Raw genomic sequence first — 17769 nt, 5'->3', positions numbered from 1 at the left:
AAGTTTGGATTAAAATGTCATTCATTCACCCCTTACCAACCACCCAAACTTTACTTTGCCCCCTGCCCCGTTCTGGGATGGAAGAGTGCTGTTGGTGGATATTGTTGACATTATACTTGTAAGGGCCTGATCCAAAGCCCTTTGGAGTCAACTTGAGTCTTTCCATTAACTACACTGGGGTTTGGATCAATGAGTCGTAAAGCTTGAAGAGGGCTCATGGAGTATGTTATGTTCAAGTGCTATACAATTTCTCCTAGTGCGGTGTGTCCGTGGAGTGGGAGAATGTCTCTATGAATAGGAATGGAGTGATCAGTCTGTTGCTAATATGGTGGTGTGGATTTATGCAAGTGTGGGTAGAGCTGGTAAGTTTGTATTTTCACTATTGTGTAGCATCTCCCACGCAGTGTTTTGTAGTAAGTAATGCTGTATAGTATTGTTATCGTGTATTGGAAAGGGAGTAGAACTTTTAAACTTCCAAGTCATTTCTTTTGACCTTGGTAGATAGTTTTGTAAGTTTTAGTGGGCAAAATGAGGTCCGGGTTGGTGGATTTTGCTTTTGAGTTTGGGAATAGTTTTTATACTGTGTATCAATCATTCTTCAGAGGGTTTAGTCATAAAAATACAGCTACAAAAGGCAAAACTTTCTCAGAAATACCGCGGTGCTGCTGGTTTCCGAATGAAATGCTACATCCCAGTGACAGTGGGACCCTTCACATCAGCTTCTGTCTTTGAATTCCTCCCCACAAAGAGAGAATCCAGTCATGAACTTTAGGTGCTTTCTAAAACCACTGGGGGGCTCGTACTCAGCTCAGCGAGGTTGTTCACGAGCAACAGGAATGGGGTGGGAGTTGAGTTGCCCATTCGAGAGTAATATTGCCACTCTGGGCAAGTCATTTCCCCTCTCCCATCTCCATCACCTGGATATTACGAGCATTAATTAGTGTTTGTAAAGTAACTTCTCTGAGTGTTTTTTAATTGTCCATCAACAGATTGTGATTGTCAGTGACACACGGAAATGATTTAACAAATAGCTGGAGTGGATAATTGCAGTTAGTTAGAAATATACAACACTCTGATTTTTCAGGTTTCATTGGACACATCAGGCACATGGCATCTTTCTATTCCCTGGTTGGATTCTTAGCACTTGATTTTATTTTACCACGCCCCACAATTGTACCAGGTGCCTCCCAGTGCAAGGCCTCCTGCCTTGGAGAGTGTATTCTCTAACTTCACACATTACTCAGTACAGGGACAGCAAGCCAGGGATCTGTGGGTGGGGGAGGAGAGACTATTTGCAGTAATAAGATAATGGGACCATTCAGCAAAGCATGTAAGCAGTATGCTGGCACTCTTACTATAATAGGGCTATTTTGCATATTAGTTATTAATGTCTTGTACAATCAAACGTCTAGGTTGACTCGGTCCTTGTGGGTATGAAGGTAGTAGTGGTACTTCTGTTTAACATAACACTTAGAATCAAGTGTTCGATGCATGTATTCATCCGTACGAAAGTACCATGTTCTTATGTTTTTACGTTCTCATGATGTTAGGCCCTGTATATTATTTATTAGGTGGTTTACAATGGTGCCTAGGAACCCCAGGCATGAACCAGACCTGGTTACAGTTTTGTCATGGAAATCGTGAATTTGAATGAAATCATTGACATCTTGGAAACAGCTATAAAAACACATGTGATTAGGCTCCCAAACCAAGCGGCATTGCAACCCAGCGCATGGGGTCACAGCACCACTCAGGTTTGGCCCGGTAGCACCTCCATAAATGGAGACTGAGGAGCAGCTGGGCCAAACCTAAGTGGCGTTGGGACCCTGTGTGCTAGGTTGGAACACCCAGAGCAGGAAGCAGGGCCCAGCCCTGCAGGACGGGAACCGCCCTCTGGGGTAAGTGTCGAGTAGGCTTGCTCTCCAACCCCTCCCCCCCACGGGCCTTATCTTCCAAAAAAACCCACTATACTCTTGTGTATGTTGACGTAGAGAAAAACACATTATTCTGTAACTTTCCGTGATTGTTTCCAGCACCTCTGCTGTGAAATTTACCAACAGTTTTCCATGCCAAAATCATAGCCTTAAGCAGGACCCCACTGTGCTGGGCATTGTCCTGTATTTATTAGGTGTATTACAATAGTGCCAACCAGCCCTAATCAGGATATCATTGTGCCAGGCACTGTACAAACACAGATCAAAAAGACAGTGTCTGCCCCAAGGAGCTTAGACAAAAAAAAAGGGAAAAAAAGGCTCTGAATACAACTATTTTGTAAGCTGGTTGTACTGGATCTATAACCATATCAAAAGCTACAACAATGAAATAATGTACATTTTAATGAAAATCTCTCAAAATCAAGTAAACCAATTTTCTTTTTAGAATTTGATGGGAGTCATCAAGAATAAGCGTTATTCGTGGTAATAAGCGAAAATGTAGTCGTAATCAAATGGTGTATTAGGATGAGTAATAATATTTCTTTAACCCTTTTATCTAGAAAGAAATGTTTACACATATCTTCAAATAGACCCCAGTCAGCACGTGAATGCAACACCTTGTTGGCAGGCACATGGAGGAATCCCTACCCAGAAATGTATTTTCAGAACATAAGGATGCTATAGATAGGGACTGGTGAGTTAATTACACCTCCAGCTCCCAAAGTGTAGCATCTCTATACCGCACATTGCTCTTCGGCAGATCCAGACACAGCTACAGAAGACAGGAGGCATTCACAGCCTGGCAGTGTTGTTCCCTCTCTCCTCTCCTTGCAAGCATGCTACGGCAGGACACAGCAGCCTGCGGTTGTTTCTAAGTGCCTATCTCCTAGTCTCAATGCACGACGTGAAGATCCTTGTTCGGGCGCTGACACCACACATTCAGCTCGTGGCGTTTTGTCCTGGTATTTCAGAAGGAGCTTTTACCGCTTCACCATAGCGATAATTGCTTTTGAAAAATAGCAAAGGGGAGGAAATGGCCCAGTCACTTAGAGGAAGGAAGCCCCGCAGGACTCCGAAGGTACAGACTGTTCAGCAAAAGAGAAGTTTGTAGTTATACAGCGCTGACCTCGCCAGTCATGGAGACCATCTGGGGCTGAGTCCATGGTAACCTGAGGACTGTCTAACTAGCAAAAGAGAGCAGCCAGTGTCACCGCAGCGGGGGTTAGAATGGGAAGATGGCAGAACAGACGATGCCTGACTGCGAGGTGAGTCACACGATGGCTTTTTTTCAGGTCTGCACGGCTGCTGGAAAGACATCTGGGCTGGACCAAACCCCGAGGGACCTAGAGGAACGTGCACAGCACAGCGGGACCACAGACTCCGAGCTGTCAGAGCTGGAGGACAAAGTGGCATCAGCGGCCATGCAGATGCAGCGTGCCGAGAGCGAGGTAATAGCTCAGTTATGCAAAGTGGGTGATCCAGCACGGTCAGGCTAGTTCTTGCATTGTTATTTATTTGTATGATTGTAGTGCTTAGGGGCTGGAGTCACAGACCAGACCCCCAGCTTGCTAGGCACTGTACAAACACAGCGCTGGGCCAACCACTGAATGCTTCATCATTTACTCAGTCAGAAAATAAACTCTGAATGAGCATTTCCTTTACACTGCCATATTTACAGTGGTGTTCACAGCCGTATGCACGGTGTGTATCACTGGCAGCAGGGAAGTTGCGGGCAATTTGCCAAGGGCCCCCAAACCAAGTGGTATCGCAACCTGCAGGTGGGGGATACAGTGCCATTCAGGTTTGGCCTGTCTGGAGGGGTAGGCGGGCCAAAGCTGACTGGCGCCACGACCCCCATTCTCTAGGTCACAACTCCAATCAAATTTGGCCCATCCACCCTTCTGTCTCTGTCAAGGTTCCTTCCCCACTCTAGGGTACAGCTTTGAAAGTATCTTGTCTCCTCGTTGGTCATTTTGGTCAGGTGCCAGCGAGGTTATCTTTAGCTTCTTAACCCTTTACAGGTGAAAGGGTTTTTTCCTCTGGCCAGGAGGGATTTAAAGGTGATTAGCCTTCCCTTTATATTTATGACAGTCTCCATCTATAGAGGAGTGGTTGGGCCAACCTGAATGGCGCTGCAATGCCATGCACTAGGTTGCAACATCCAGAGCGGAGAGCTGCACTCAGTCCCGGGGGACAGGAGGCACTGGTACGGAAGGAGTGCAGGGCGGGCTCACTCTCCAACCCAGCGGGGGCTGAGCGTGGCATGGACCTGGCGGGCAAGGCACTGGGGCCAGTGGCTGCAGCGGAGGTAGCTCCAGAGGGATTGGTGGTGATTGGGATCTGCCCAGCTCCCGCGGTCATTTCTGGGAGCGCACCTGTGGGAAGTTATGTGCATTTTGTCTCTTAGGTTTCCGATATAGAGTCTCGAATTGCAGCTCTGAGTGCTGCTGGGCTGACAGTGAAACCAGTGGAAAAGCCAAAGAAGAAATACAGCACACAGGTGAGTGTGTCTGCCTGCAGAGGACGTACCCAGCATTCAGATGTTAACGCCAGAAGGGACGGTTATGACCATCTGGTCTGACCGCCTGCATAACCCAGCACTAAAAGCCTCCCCGGCCAGTTCCTGCATCAGGTCCTTAACCCAAGTGCTGTTCTACATACAGTATAAACAAAACAGCTGTGTGATAACAGTCCCGAGCTCTTTTACAGCACTTGCCATCAGTGTCTCTCAAAGTGCTTTGCAAAGGAGGGCAGTAGCATCATTCCCCCCCTTACACATGGGGAAACTGAGGCACAGAGGGGGGAAGTGACTTGCCCAAGGTCACCCAGCAGGGCAGTGGCAGGGCAGGGAATAGAAGCCAGGTTTCCTGAGTCCCACTCCAGTGCTCTAGACACTGCACATATATTTACATAATTCTGGGCTGCTGTGCTATCCCCTGTGCCCCTTGCCCTGTGTCCATAAGGAACTCGTTTACTGCATGCTGTCTCCTTCTTTATAAGAAAAAAATCCCAACCATCTGTCACAGGAAATCTTCAGTTTTCCCCAGTCATTTTAGACATGAGATCCTCATCTGCAGCAACTGCTGGCATGTCGGCATACCACCCCTTAAAATTGGGACACGGGAACTTTCCCACCTTCTTAGGATCAATCGGCCAAGGGCAGCTGAGATCCATATTGTAAAAGGAGATTTTATCTCCTGGCTGTTGTTATTGGAATTGTGGTGGTGCTTAGAGGTCGCAGGACACCACTGGGCTAGGCACTGTACACATACACACAGTACGAGACCAGCTCTGCCCCTAAAACCACACTGTGACACTCCCCCAGAGTAGCCAGGGTTGGGAGGTACCACGTGCCCTTAGTGGGAAGCAGTCTTGTCTACACCTTCTGTAGATCAGCTCCCTGAAACCACCAACCTCTGGCAACACAAGCGCTGCCTGCCAGGCCTCTGCAGGCCTCGCTGTCTCTGTGCAGGTGAGCAATGGGCACACACCAACCCCTCTGCAGTGCCCCACCTCTGCTCCACTGAATTCTCACAACGCTCCCAAAGGAACAGCCCATACCCGTGCAGGATGGAACTCAGCATCACCACAGCTGTGAGCTCTCTCCTTCTCTCTCTCTCTATAGTGAAAACAAGGATATGTTTATTATCAAAGAACAGAGATTCAAGCAAGAGTGGGAAAGGATATTGGAAACAAGTGGTTACATATAAAACAAAATCATAACGTGCTTTCTGGAGCCAAAAAGTAACGGACGAGGTATTCCCCTACCTCCTCCAAGAAAGCATACTTACCCCAAGTACTTTCCCTAGTGTGTTCAGCTGGTTTGGTTGAGATCCCTTCTCATAGGATCAATCCTGCTGATAGGTTGTCCTCACAAACTGAAGGAATGCTCAGTATTTCATATGTCCCTCAGATATGGTTTCAGAAGTTCAGTGTATTGCCCCTCAACAGACAAACTTGCTGTTTTCCTCTTCCTGCGAATTTCCTCTCTATGAAGATTCCACAGTCCTTCATTAGCATTCAGCTCAGGCGTGTAAATGGAGGCCCAGTGTGAACCAAGCAAGGCTTAATTTACATGTAAACAGACCGATACATGATTCTTGTCTGAGAGAAAACCTGCTTTTCACCTTTGCTGGTGGCCAGTCCCTAGACCTTAAGAACATAATTTTCAGTGTAAGTACGTAACTCCTTCCTCAACACACGCACACACATTTCACAATGACATTGATGACCAGTGTGACACCGGCTTTCTGTAGACACCTCACGTGACACTCTTTGATGAACCAGAATGTAAATGCCAGACCCCAGAGCTTCCTGTAACCCTTATGCACTCTGCCAGTTGGCATCAAGAGCTCGTGGGACACACTTATTCCAATCTAAATAGACAAGACAGTCAAACATTGGGAGGGGAAACAAAGAGGTGACGTGATTTGCCCAAAGTTACCTCACAGGTTAGTAGCAGGGCTGGGACAAGAACCCAGGACTCCTGAGCTCTAACCCAGTGCCGTACCCACAGGATCAGCTATTTGCTCAATGTCACTCTTTAAGCAGTCAGTTAATGTAACTCCTAGGTCCCTCGATATCACCAGGGGGGATGAGCTGCCATGGAGAACCAGTGCTGCAAATGTCCCAGCTGCTATGGTCAGCCCAATGGACAGCTGTGCCTCTCACTTGTCTTTTGGCACTGAAGAAGTCATAGAAATCTTTTACATTTCTTCTGTTCCAAGCTGTTTATGCTCCAGCCTCCCAGGAACGCAGGTAGCAGTCAAGGGGATCAAAGTACGGACTCTTCAGAAATGGCATCACCAAATGACTTCAAAGTGAGTACACAGATGTCTCCTGGCTGTCAAGGATGTGATTAAAACAAACCAGAGAAACCTTGAGTAGTCTGCTCAGGAATGGTCTGGAAAGCCTTTCTCCTCTAGGCCACCTGTCTGAACATAAGCTGAGTCTGGAGTGATTGTGGCCACTACCCTTTGAAGAGGCATCAAGTAGCCTGTGTGAAATGGGCTTGGGGGACTCAGCCAATTCCTAACGGACATGTGTCCACATCACAGATTCATCACCATCAATAATTGGCAGCTGCTGTTGGCAGACTCGGCAGAAAGGCCAGTAATCGGCATGGAAACTACACTGTCCTCTCATACATAAAGGGCCCTACAGGAGGGTGGCTTGCCTTGGGCTGGAGAGCCTGGGGCCAAGCCAACCCCGATACCAGGATTAGCCTTGCCTGAAGGGAACCAGGGAATTTCCTGCAGAAGATGGCTGCAGTGAAGAGGGTGGTGAAGCACTGGAATGCGTTACCTAGGGAGGTGGTGGAATCTCCTTCCTTTGAGGTTTTTAAGGTCAGGCTTGACAAAGCCCTGGCTGGGATGATTTAGTTGGGGATTGGTCCTGCTCTGAGCAGGGGGTGGGACTAGATGACCTCCTGAGGTCCCTTCCACCCCTGATATTCTATGATTCTATGAGGCAGAAGCTCTGGGGGCTGTAGTAAGACTGCAGACCCTGAGACCAGGGGAATGGCTGCAGCTAGGAAGGGCTGGGCGTAGCTTGCTAAGGCAGGAAGGGCTCTGACCAGACCAGGGCATTTGGCCTATACCCCGCTGAAGGGTGTTTAGTTCTGAGCTTTGAGTTAATAAATCAGACCCCAAGAAGGGCTGGGAAAACCCTGCATGGAGTTTATTTGGGGAGCCAAGAAGGGAAACAGAGAAGAGGGACTGCATGCAGGACTGTTCTGGGGCTACCAGGGGGGGTTGTGAGGTAGCCACTGGGCCACAGACCCAAATTATCCCTGGTCGGCAAAACATGTGCTTACGTGCATGACTGAATAGGAGTCGACTTAAGCAGACGTGTAAATGCTTTGTTGGTTCGGGGCCAAAGCAATTACGCCGGCTCAGGGCTGAGACCTAACGGCAGAGCCGCTTAGGGAAGTTTGCACTGGCGCTAGCTGTTCGGTAGCTGACTATAGGCCACAGATCTGGTACCTGTTACGAATGCTGCATTAGTTTCATTCTGAAAGTGCAATAATATCTCTTAACCCTCTGGAGAATGCAGACTTCTGTATGGTGCACAGCCTCCTAGCCATTCACCTTAAGGCTAACAAAGTGCCGTCTAAGGTACAGCTTCCTAGCACTGGAATTAGTTCCAGGAGGGCTGTCAGGATTTCTCTTGTCAAATGGAGTTTTGCTTTGGGGAAGAATTAAACAATGATCTTTGCTTTGCTTTTTCCCCTTGTGCATCCCGTCCCCATGTATCCTGGGTACAGTCAGCTAGTAAACACAGCGTTCCCACCGGTACACGCTCAGCTGACTGATTCTGACCGGGATGGACATGTGAAGGCGTGCTGGAGACTGGTATCTTTCCTAAACACAGAAGGAAAGCCTAGCTTTAAGGCTATCCACTGGCCCCCTCATACAGTGCTTCGAGAGAAAGGACACAGTCCCAGGGATTAACAACTCTGCTCCTTTCTCTTCTAGGTAATGTCTATGCCACAGGTGTTAAGGAGAAAATTCAACAGTTCACTTGAAATTGCCGGTAAGACTTGTGCTCTCTGCTTGTGTCTGAGGAAAGGGTGGGGGTCATGTCATACCTTGTGGGGACTCATGCCCCACATTGTGGGGGCTGTAAGTCACGTCTGTCCGGCCTCCAGCCATGTTTTTCAGCCAGAGAGCTGGTATGGCAAGGGCAGGGGAATGGGGTTTTAGAAATAGGCCTGCGGGATCTGGGAAGGAAGTAGAGTCCAGTAGCCAGATTGAGGCAAAAGGCTAAAAAATCTTCCTGGCGCACTCCCAGCAGAGAACGGGATTCTGTACTCTCCACTCCCCTAAGGAAATACAGATCGTCAGCATTCCCCCACCTCCTCATGTCTATGGTATTTGCCACTCCCCTTGTGGGTTTTTCCTCTATGTGAGTGTCTTTACAGTCCCCGGACTGTCACCATTCTGACCTCTTCTACGGGGGCAGGAGCCATTGCCTCGCCCAGCCCAGGGCCATCTACACTACCGCAGCTAGAGGTGTCTGAAAGAAGACGAAGACCTGAAATCCAGCAGCCGTGGCCGTGCGATGGGAAGGTCTCTGGATATGTTATGCCCTGGCGGCTGGCGGCAAGAGCCATTAGGAAATGATTTTTCCACTTCTCTCTTATCTTGAATCATAAGCTTGCAGGAGGGATTGAAGAAAGAGCTGTTCTCCTTCTAGATAAGTGCTGAGTAGGAGAAGGAGTGGCGAGGAAAGGGAAAAGCAATCATTTAATACCAAGAATGAATTTATCATTCTCGTCCGCCCCGCATTAAAAGTGAATTGCAAGGCACGTTTCCTGATCTGAGTCTCACAGGGAGCAAGGTCCCTTCTCTTTGTTGGTGAAGAGGAGTCATCGGCTCTTCCCCTGAAAGGGCAGCTAGATAACCGGGGTGCTGCACTCCTGGCATGCAGATAGAGCGATGGGGCAATCAGCTGACGTCAGGACAGGAGTCTAATCCCCCAGGCGCCCCCACAGGGAAGCAGAATGACTCTGTATCTCCTTGTCACTCTCCCCACAGGTCAATGACGTGCAAGGTTGTGCAGGGAAGGACGCAGATAGGGGAAATTGGAAGGAGGCGAGAGTGAATGGGAGATTATGTAGAGGTTCAAAAAGCTGCCTCGTTAAGCCTGCTGTTTCCGGGTTTGTAGGGGTGTCGGGAGTTCAGAGGGGGACTTGCTCGTGCTAAGGAAGTTTCCATAACACAGTGTACCATGCAGTCCTCCTCAATGCAGCGGGCTAACGAGTGGGAGTTTACACTTTGCTCCCGTATGCCGCAGTGAAGCCCAGTCGGCCAGTCTGTGCCTCGCTGAGGAACGAACCCCTGTAGCTGGGGTTTCGGATGCAGCCATACACCAGAAAAATGGGCCACGCTCAGCCCTGCTGTAACTGTGCCCCACTCTTTGGAAATCAGCGAAGTGGCATATGCTTACCCCAAGGGGGATTTGGGCCCATTGTGTCCCTTAACCAAGGAATTGAAGTAATTAACCTGCTATTGGGAGCCTCAGTGCCCAATGTGGGGCCAGATCCTGGCCCATGCTAAGGCTTCCGTGGTGCAGAAAGTCGCTGAAGGTGACTGAACTGTGCAGCAGAGGATTCCTCCCAGCTCCTCCAGTGTAGGCAGGCATAACAGGGCTGGGTTGGGGCCATGCCTGGAGTGCACCGTCATCTCCAGGCAGTGTAACAGCAGAGACGGGCTGAGCTGTTCCCAGAACTGGGCCGGGGGGGGACAACAAAAAGCTCTTGTAAGGCTCCCTTTGTTCCCCCCTCCCCCCGACGCATTTTGCACAGCTCCAGCACTCCCGAGGACTTTCCTGTCACTAGAGGTGTTTGCAAGGTCTGCCAAGAGCAAAGCCACGTGAGAACCAGAGAGCCCACCAGCTGAGTGCAGGAAGGGAGAAATGGAGATGATACCCCTGCTTTGTCTGATGCTTTGAGCGTAGGAACCCGAGTCTGTGTTTCAGTGGTACTGTGGTTTTCATGCAGAATGTTGTGTTTGTCTTTCTCGGGTGCTAAGGACCTCCAGCAAACAGATTTTAAAAGAAAACCCCTTGATCGCTTAAATGTGAGTGGGCCGTCAGGATCAGAACAGTGGTTCCTGAACGGCTGCGTTTCCTCAGGGATATCCCTTTTGAATCCTGACTTAGTTTAACGGAAACAAGTCTGAATCCCTGGCCGCACTCCAGCGCCAGTCGAGCTGCGGAAGAACGGGCTGCATTCCATTCCACTCCTACAGCATCAGCTACTTCCTAGGTCCAGCACCTTTCTAGTTAATGAGGAGGCATGAGGCCGAGGGGACTTGGCTCCATAGTTAGCCAGCAGGTTGAGCTGGCAGTGCAGACCTTGCCTGATCTTGTGAACCGACTAGATTTGCTGTGGGATCGTTGCAGGAGAGCAAACGCAGCCCCGCTTTCAAAGAGCAGCCCTTTCTCTGACCAGCGCGATCCTGGAAATACCTGGTGGAAGCAGAACCCAGCTGTAGTGTGTACGTGAGCCTTTGTTCTTTTGAGCAGAGGGCCCCTGGAAGCACCATGCCAAAAGATGCACCCCAGGGAGTGGATGGGCAAAGCTGGTTCTAAGCCCCTTGTCTGCCATCTTATTTCTGGGCTGCTGCAGGGGGCCTGCTCTAAGCTCCAGCAGCCTCCCAAGGGCTGCCTACGAGCTGTTTACAGCCCAGAATGGCCATAGCAGCTAACCTACGCCCCTTCCAGCCCAATACCTCTCCTCCAGCCCCAGCAAGCACCTATGCAGGGCCTCTGAGGGAGGAACCACATAGAATATCAGGGTTGGAAGGGACCTCAGGAGGTCCTCTAGTCCAACCCCCTGCTCAAAGCAGGACCAATCCCCAATTTTTGCTCCAGATCCCTAAATGGCCCCCTCAAGGGTTGAACTCACAACCCTGGGTTTAGCAGGCCAATGCTCAAACCACTGAGCTATCCCTCCCCCCCCTACAGCAGCCCGGTGCTGTTCCTCTGCCAGGGGAATTCTCCTTCCCCATCTGCGGTGCTCTTACGGCCAGTATGTGCACCTCACGCTGGGGCTGGTGGAGAGTGGCTCCCAAGGAACCACAGCCCTGCCCCAGCACAACCCCACTTGCCAGACCAGGCGTGCCAGCTGAGGATCCCTATGCTAGGAGAATCCCCCACTGCTGCCTTACAGCAGTGCCTTCTGTGCTGCAGGGGGCATGGGAGGGACAGAGGATCTGGCCCCTTATGTTTCTAATGCACCCGCTGTGGTGCTTCGGCACTCTCATGTCTACTCTGAACAGCAGTAATGAAGGTGCCTGGAATATTTGAGCACAGGTCAAGAGTTGCTGTTATTTCTCTGACTGTCTCACTGAGTTTGACCTGGTCCCACCGCAGTCATGGCACCAGGTCAGAAGAGAAGCCACTGGCGTAAAGGCTGCACAGAAGCAAAGTCAAGGAGAATCAGGCCTTTCGTTGGGAGTTACATTTCCACATGCAGACAGTACAGTCCTGCTGTAAGACAGCCACACGGTGCTCTCACCTGCACCCTGAACACCCTGAGCTGCCTCTTGTCTATGCTGGCCAAGAACCTGTTCTGAGAAATTATCAAGCCACGTCCAGGATAGCTGGACACTCTACTGTAATAGGGTCTGTGAAGCTGCAGCTCAGATAGTCTGCAAGGTGGAGTCATACTGCTTTCCTGAATGGGAAGAGGGGGAATGTACAAATATAAATCAGGAGTCACTGATAGAATAATGAGTGCACTGAGGTGAGCTGCTGCCTGAATAACCAGCCGGCTGTTGGTTGAATGGTCCAGGCACATTCATGAAATGTATATCCTGAATTATGAATGGAAATAACAATGGTAGCTCAGTGAGTAATTGACCCCTCTGACTGATGTGGGATATGACCTGGCTCATGGGCTGTTTGCCTCCAATATGAAGGGTCTAATTCTCTTCTGGTTTACAGTAGTGTAAATTGGGAGTAACTCGCTGATTACACACCAGTGTAAAACTGCTGTAGGTCAGAGGAGACTCAGGCCCAGAGCAGTGTAAGGAAGCTATTTCAAAAGATCCAGGTGCATTTCCTAGTCACCCACGCGTGATCTAGATCAACACCACCAATGTAAGCTATTTTATCTTTTATTTTGTAAAGACGGCAACGAATCCTTTGATCGGAACTCCATTTACCGAGGCTCTTTGACACAAAGGAACCCCAATGGGAAGAACAGGAAAGCAGATCGCATCTTCGCGGTAACCTTCCAGACTCTCACTTATTGACCCGACACATGATTGGAGGGGTTTCAGTCTGCAGTGTCAGGAAGCCGATTAGGGCTGCCATTCTCTGGTCTGGCTCAGCTCAGGGCAGCACCCGAGTGGTGGGAGAGGGGTGTGCAAAGCGATCATTCCTGCAGCTGGGGGTCCTGTCCTGTCCCGTCCTGCTCCTTAGTGCCAGATGCCCACCCCCTTACACTGAGGGTTGAAAGGAGCGGAGGGTTGCTTAGAGTTCTTGCTGATCGGCCATATAGGGTCTGGGCATTTCGCTACATCAACAAATTAGCACAGAAGTCTTAGCAAACCCTGTATTACTGAGTATTTCACCCCTCTGATGTCGGTCAAGATGTGCATGGTGCCTCCATGGGGGTCCACTGCTGAAACCTATGAGACACCAATGGTGCCCAGAGACCAGCAACCACTCCTCTGTGGTGTGGTTCAGCCCACCCGCCCTTAGCCAGTGTACAGTCACTAGAGCCCAGTAGGCAAGAAATCGAGCTGTCGAGTGCAGAGCTGATCCCAAGGCATGTGACTAGGTCTGCAGCACACAGGAGACTATGACATGGGCATGACGAAAGGAGGCAGTTGGATCTTCCAGGGGTACGTCTCCCCCGGGAGCCATACTGGTGGCTTCATCTCCTGCTCTGGAAGGGGCAGAGAGGGCAGCCCACAGTGAGTGGAGATTGCAGGAGAAGGGAAACTGGAAGCAGACAGCGAATGAGATTCATGAGATTCATGAGTCTGATCCTGTAGCCTCCCGGTTTTCAGTTCAGTGTCTTGGTGCCTTGCAGAAGCCTGTGATGACGCATCGACCCTGAAGAAGCTGGAGCTTCCCGACACTGCAATTTTACTAACAATGCCCGGCCTCCGCTCAGAGCTTCACCTATATTTCCCTCAACACATTCTCTTTCTTCTGCCTGCCTCCTCTCCCCCCGAAGGGCTGGGTACAGAGGAGGAGGCAGTCCTGTGGGTCAGGGAAATCCTGCCGAGTTGTGCTTACGGAGCTCTGGCTCCACCTCGCTACTCAAGCAACCAAGTCCCAATAAGAAACTTGCTGCCTGTTCCTGACAGGATTTCCAGCCCCCAGTGTCTGGCAAAGCAGCCCCAGCTGTCATACCACGCACCCACTACGTCTCTTCCGCAAGTCTCCGATGTTGTGAAACAAGGACGTCTGTCTGCATTTGAAAGCAGTGTTGTCAAGGCTGGTAGCTGTTAGGGTTAACTCAGTGGGCCAGCTACATGCTGGGTGTAGTTCTGGTGGCTTCAGTGGAGTGAGTTTCCACTCTGACATTCGCTTTCCTCTTGGGGTGGTGCAGAGAAGTCAGTGATTGGACCCATCAGTATTCAAGAGTTTGCAGTGGATTTAGGGTGCCCACTCCCCATTGCCTCGAATGGGGGTCACGTGGCTAAAACCCAGCCCAACACTTTGAAAATGTGCTGCTGGACATTTGCAACGGTCACTCCGCAGTTGTCCACGGTCTGTCCACTCCCCCCTCTCCCCCCCATGGGCAGGAGCGACGGAAGCTACCTAAGAGAGGGTTGGAGGCCACCTCAGTATTTTAATATAAAAACATTTAGTTTAAGAATGATCCATGTGAATCCTTGTGTGAGTAACAGGTCATTGCATTAGGCTTTGGTCATGAGCGGAGGCACGAACCTCTGCAGATACATCCTGCAGCCACCTAACATGGTAATTGCAAATAGCAGTGGGCAGGACCCAGAGTTACCACTTCCCAAGAGATTCTGTGCTTTTTGGCATTTTTCCCTTTCTGAAACAGAATGCAAACAAAATATTTTAACATCTCCAGCGGAACCAAATTCCAAAAATGGTTTGGGGGTCAATCAAACCGTTTCATCTCAATAACACGGAAACATTAAATTCCCATTTCGACCGCAAAACTTTCAAATGTTTCGATATAAAAAATATTTTTTTTGAAAAAATCATCTTGAACTGAAAAATCAAAATGTTCTAGTCCCAATATGTCAAAATTGGATGTTTCAACGTTATTAAAATGCTTCTTGGATTGTGGAGAAAATTCATCAAAATCAACTTGTTTTTCAAGACATTCTGGTTTGACAAAAATTGCATTTTGGGGGTAAAAAAAAAAAAACACATTTTGATGAAAAATTCCCAACTAGCTGTAGTTGTGACTGACTAATGGTATTTGTATCCTCAACCTACAGTTCTTATACCCTGGGGCATGACAGCTGAAATGAACCAGTGTGACTTCTCCGCAGCTGCTTATCACTTTTAGTATAATTCATGTGGAAGCTACTTACAGTCTCAGACTCCCTTTAGAAATCATTTCCATTCTCACTAGTATAGTCCAAGTTGAGATCCTGAGTTCTCTTTCAGTTGGCATAAGGCTAGGCCGTTCCAAGAAATAAGTATAGCCCACTGTAAATAATTACCGCTATGTTAGAAACCAACTTCCAGCCACGACCAGGTCATCAGAGCACCCTGCAAAAAAATTAAATGACCAGTTGTATATATCTCACCACTGAGCTGACATTAAGCATAACCCAGTGACCCAGATCCTCATTGGTGTAAGGCAACTCAATTGAAGTCAATAGAATGATGCAGATTTATACCAGCTGAGCACCTGGCCTGGTGTTTTTTAAAGCCACAGTCCAGTACCACCTTGACTATAAACACATCCTCTGCTATGCACAGTTCCACCTTTAGTTCAGTACCAGTCTATTGGAATTTCATGACAAACTTCGGCAATGTAAAATAAGGCATTATTCAGACCGTAGCTTTCAGGCCATTTTTATTTATCTGCTTTCATCCTCCTCTGTCTCTATAATCTGTACATATGCTAAATCTTACAATAAAGCCGATTTTGTGTTAGGAGATCCTAGCACCCCATTTTGCGTCTGCTTTCCTCCCTCTTGATCTTGGCAGAATTGTCTGTCTCGCCGTTGACTTTCCCCACTTAACCAGTCAGTGCAACTGCATCATATTTGCAAAATGCAATTGTTAAATTACAGGAAATGAAGCTGTGACATTGAAAGAGAGGATTGGGGAGGTGGGGGGAGAGAATACATTCATTAACCTGGCATTGATCACAAGCCTGTGTTTTCACACTCATTCAGGAGCTATAGAGGAGACTTGTCAAACAATAATGCTGTACATTCCCTGTTGACTGCGTTTTGTTACCTGGGTCCTATGCTGTGGTGTTTTAAGCACAGGAATTACCATAACATCAACGGATAAACAAATGGGATCGATGCATAAAAGGAAATAGGAACAGGAGAAATTCTTTATGACAATCCTTCCCCTGCCCCAACAAAAAAGGGTTTTATCTATTGGCGCATTAAGTTCTTTACTTATTTGAATGGCTACACCTCTGCAAAGACCAAACAAATCACATTCAGATGCTGTGATCTAATTAGGGCTCATCAATTTGCAAGCAGGGAGGTTTCATCATGAATCCCATCAGCTGAACTGGTGAACTGTTCAAAACGGCAAGCTGTAAAGTTGAAAAACATTAAAGGATTCCTGGATACACAAAGCAGAAGGGCTGTGGTTTATTTTTTCTTTAACAATTGCCTTACAAATTGCAGGATACAACAGTTGATTTATATAGCTTAACTACAGTTATACAGTAATTTCCATGAGAAACATCCTCGCCTCTCAACACTTCAGTGCGCTTTCAATTCTGGAACAGGACAAGCACTTTCATAAAGTAACATTTCCTCTTCAAGGCTCTGTTGGCTGAAATATCCCACCCGCTATGCCACTGTAGCCAAGACCTTTAGAAACCAGCTTTTTGAGCCGAGCAAAGCATATACTGAGGTTTTGCCCTGATTCTAGTCTTCAGTGTAGCTGGTCTAATACAGTCCCGTTGCAGACAAGGTAAATGGTGTCCTGAACTGGTGTAGCGTATCTCTGCATGAAAACAGGATAAGCTACACTGGTGACAATTAGCAGCATTACCTTGTTTACTCTGGGGTTTTGCAATGGTGCCTGGAAACAAGACAGATCTTTCAGTGTAGAGCCGTGGTTCTCAACCCACGACCCAATCAGCACACAGCTGCGGCCCATGTGACATCCTCAGACAGGTAGTATACAGGGTGGATTTGGCCCACACAACACAGAGACCTGCATATGCAGCTCACAAGGATAAATAGGTTGAAAACCACTGGTGTAGAGGGAGCCATAGGGAGAATGCAATCAAGCTGCACTGGGGATTCAGGATCCAGATGCCTAGCGAATTTAATAGCTCTTATGCATGGATGTCAGCCATGCCTGTATTGACAGGGACCATACCAGAATATCCATGGTTATTATGAAATAAAAGGAACTGCTCCTTGGAAATTGATACTCTCACCACTGGAGCTTATTCAGTTGCACTTAGCGTTGTGCAAATAACTGACTTTTTGGTTTACTAGCAGTTTTGCAAAAAAAAAGAAAAAAAAGAAAAATCAAACCAAAAAGTATAAATAAATAAATAAATAAATAATTTGGGGTCAAGTGGAAAGTTCTGTGCATCCCAAAATAAAGGGTTTTGTTTCAATATTGCACTTTATCGAAACATCTCATTTTGAAAAAGGTGAAATGAAATGGTTTTGATTGTTGCGGAATTTTATTTTGTCCCTTGGCTAAATCAGTGCACAAACTTCACAAACTGTTTTGTTTAACCTGCAGCTGCCGTTTTTGCTGAAAAAGAAAATGTTCAGATGAAGAATGTCACCCAATTCTACTTGCCCGATAGTGCTCTTCATCACAAACACAGTCTATTTGCCGGGTCATAACCCCACCACAAGAAATTGAGGAATAAGGCCTGCAGCATTGCCAACCTGAAACATTCAAAAATCCTGAGTCAGATCCTCCAAAAACCACAAGATTCTTTAAAAATCAACTTGGGGTTTGGGACGGGGGTGGGTTGCCTTCCCCTTTCTGACCCTTTAGGACTACACTTACATTTCCAAGGTTTTCCCCACAACCACAAGGGTGACAAACAATGAGTAAAAACTGAGATTCTCATGCAATCACTGGATTCCAGCAGCTGACGCTTTAAGAGCAAAGCCAAATACTGCGATTCTCACGACAAAATCATGAGAGTTGGCAACGC

At 48.1% G+C, this 17769-nt stretch overlaps 1 protein-coding gene across 9 annotated transcripts in view; it reads left to right on the top strand.

The window, feature by feature from the left end:
* Positions 1 to 15545, top strand: part of MLPH (melanophilin) — an 83650-nt gene extending 68105 nt beyond the window's left edge. For all 9 annotated transcript variants that reach the window (XM_043525316.1, XM_037912687.2, XM_037912685.2 and 6 more), the window contains 6 exons: positions 3227 to 3382; positions 4342 to 4434; positions 6662 to 6754; positions 8411 to 8468; positions 12573 to 12670; positions 13483 to 15545. In XM_043525316.1, the coding sequence (XP_043381251.1) occupies positions 3227 to 3382; positions 4342 to 4434; positions 6662 to 6754; positions 8411 to 8468; positions 12573 to 12670; positions 13483 to 13509 (525 nt within the window). In that variant the 3' untranslated portion in view covers positions 13510 to 15545. The remainder of the gene's footprint in view (positions 1 to 3226; positions 3383 to 4341; positions 4435 to 6661; positions 6755 to 8410; positions 8469 to 12572; positions 12671 to 13482) is intronic.
* The last annotated feature ends 2224 nt before the right edge of the window (positions 15546 to 17769 follow it).

Source organism: Chelonia mydas, chromosome 11 (genome assembly GCF_015237465.2).
Source record: "Chelonia mydas isolate rCheMyd1 chromosome 11, rCheMyd1.pri.v2, whole genome shotgun sequence".
In the NCBI taxonomy this organism is placed as follows: domain Eukaryota; kingdom Metazoa; phylum Chordata; order Testudines; family Cheloniidae; genus Chelonia; species Chelonia mydas.
The sequence above is the reverse complement of the archived record's forward strand: the minus strand, read 5'-3'. Positions and strand labels throughout refer to the sequence as shown.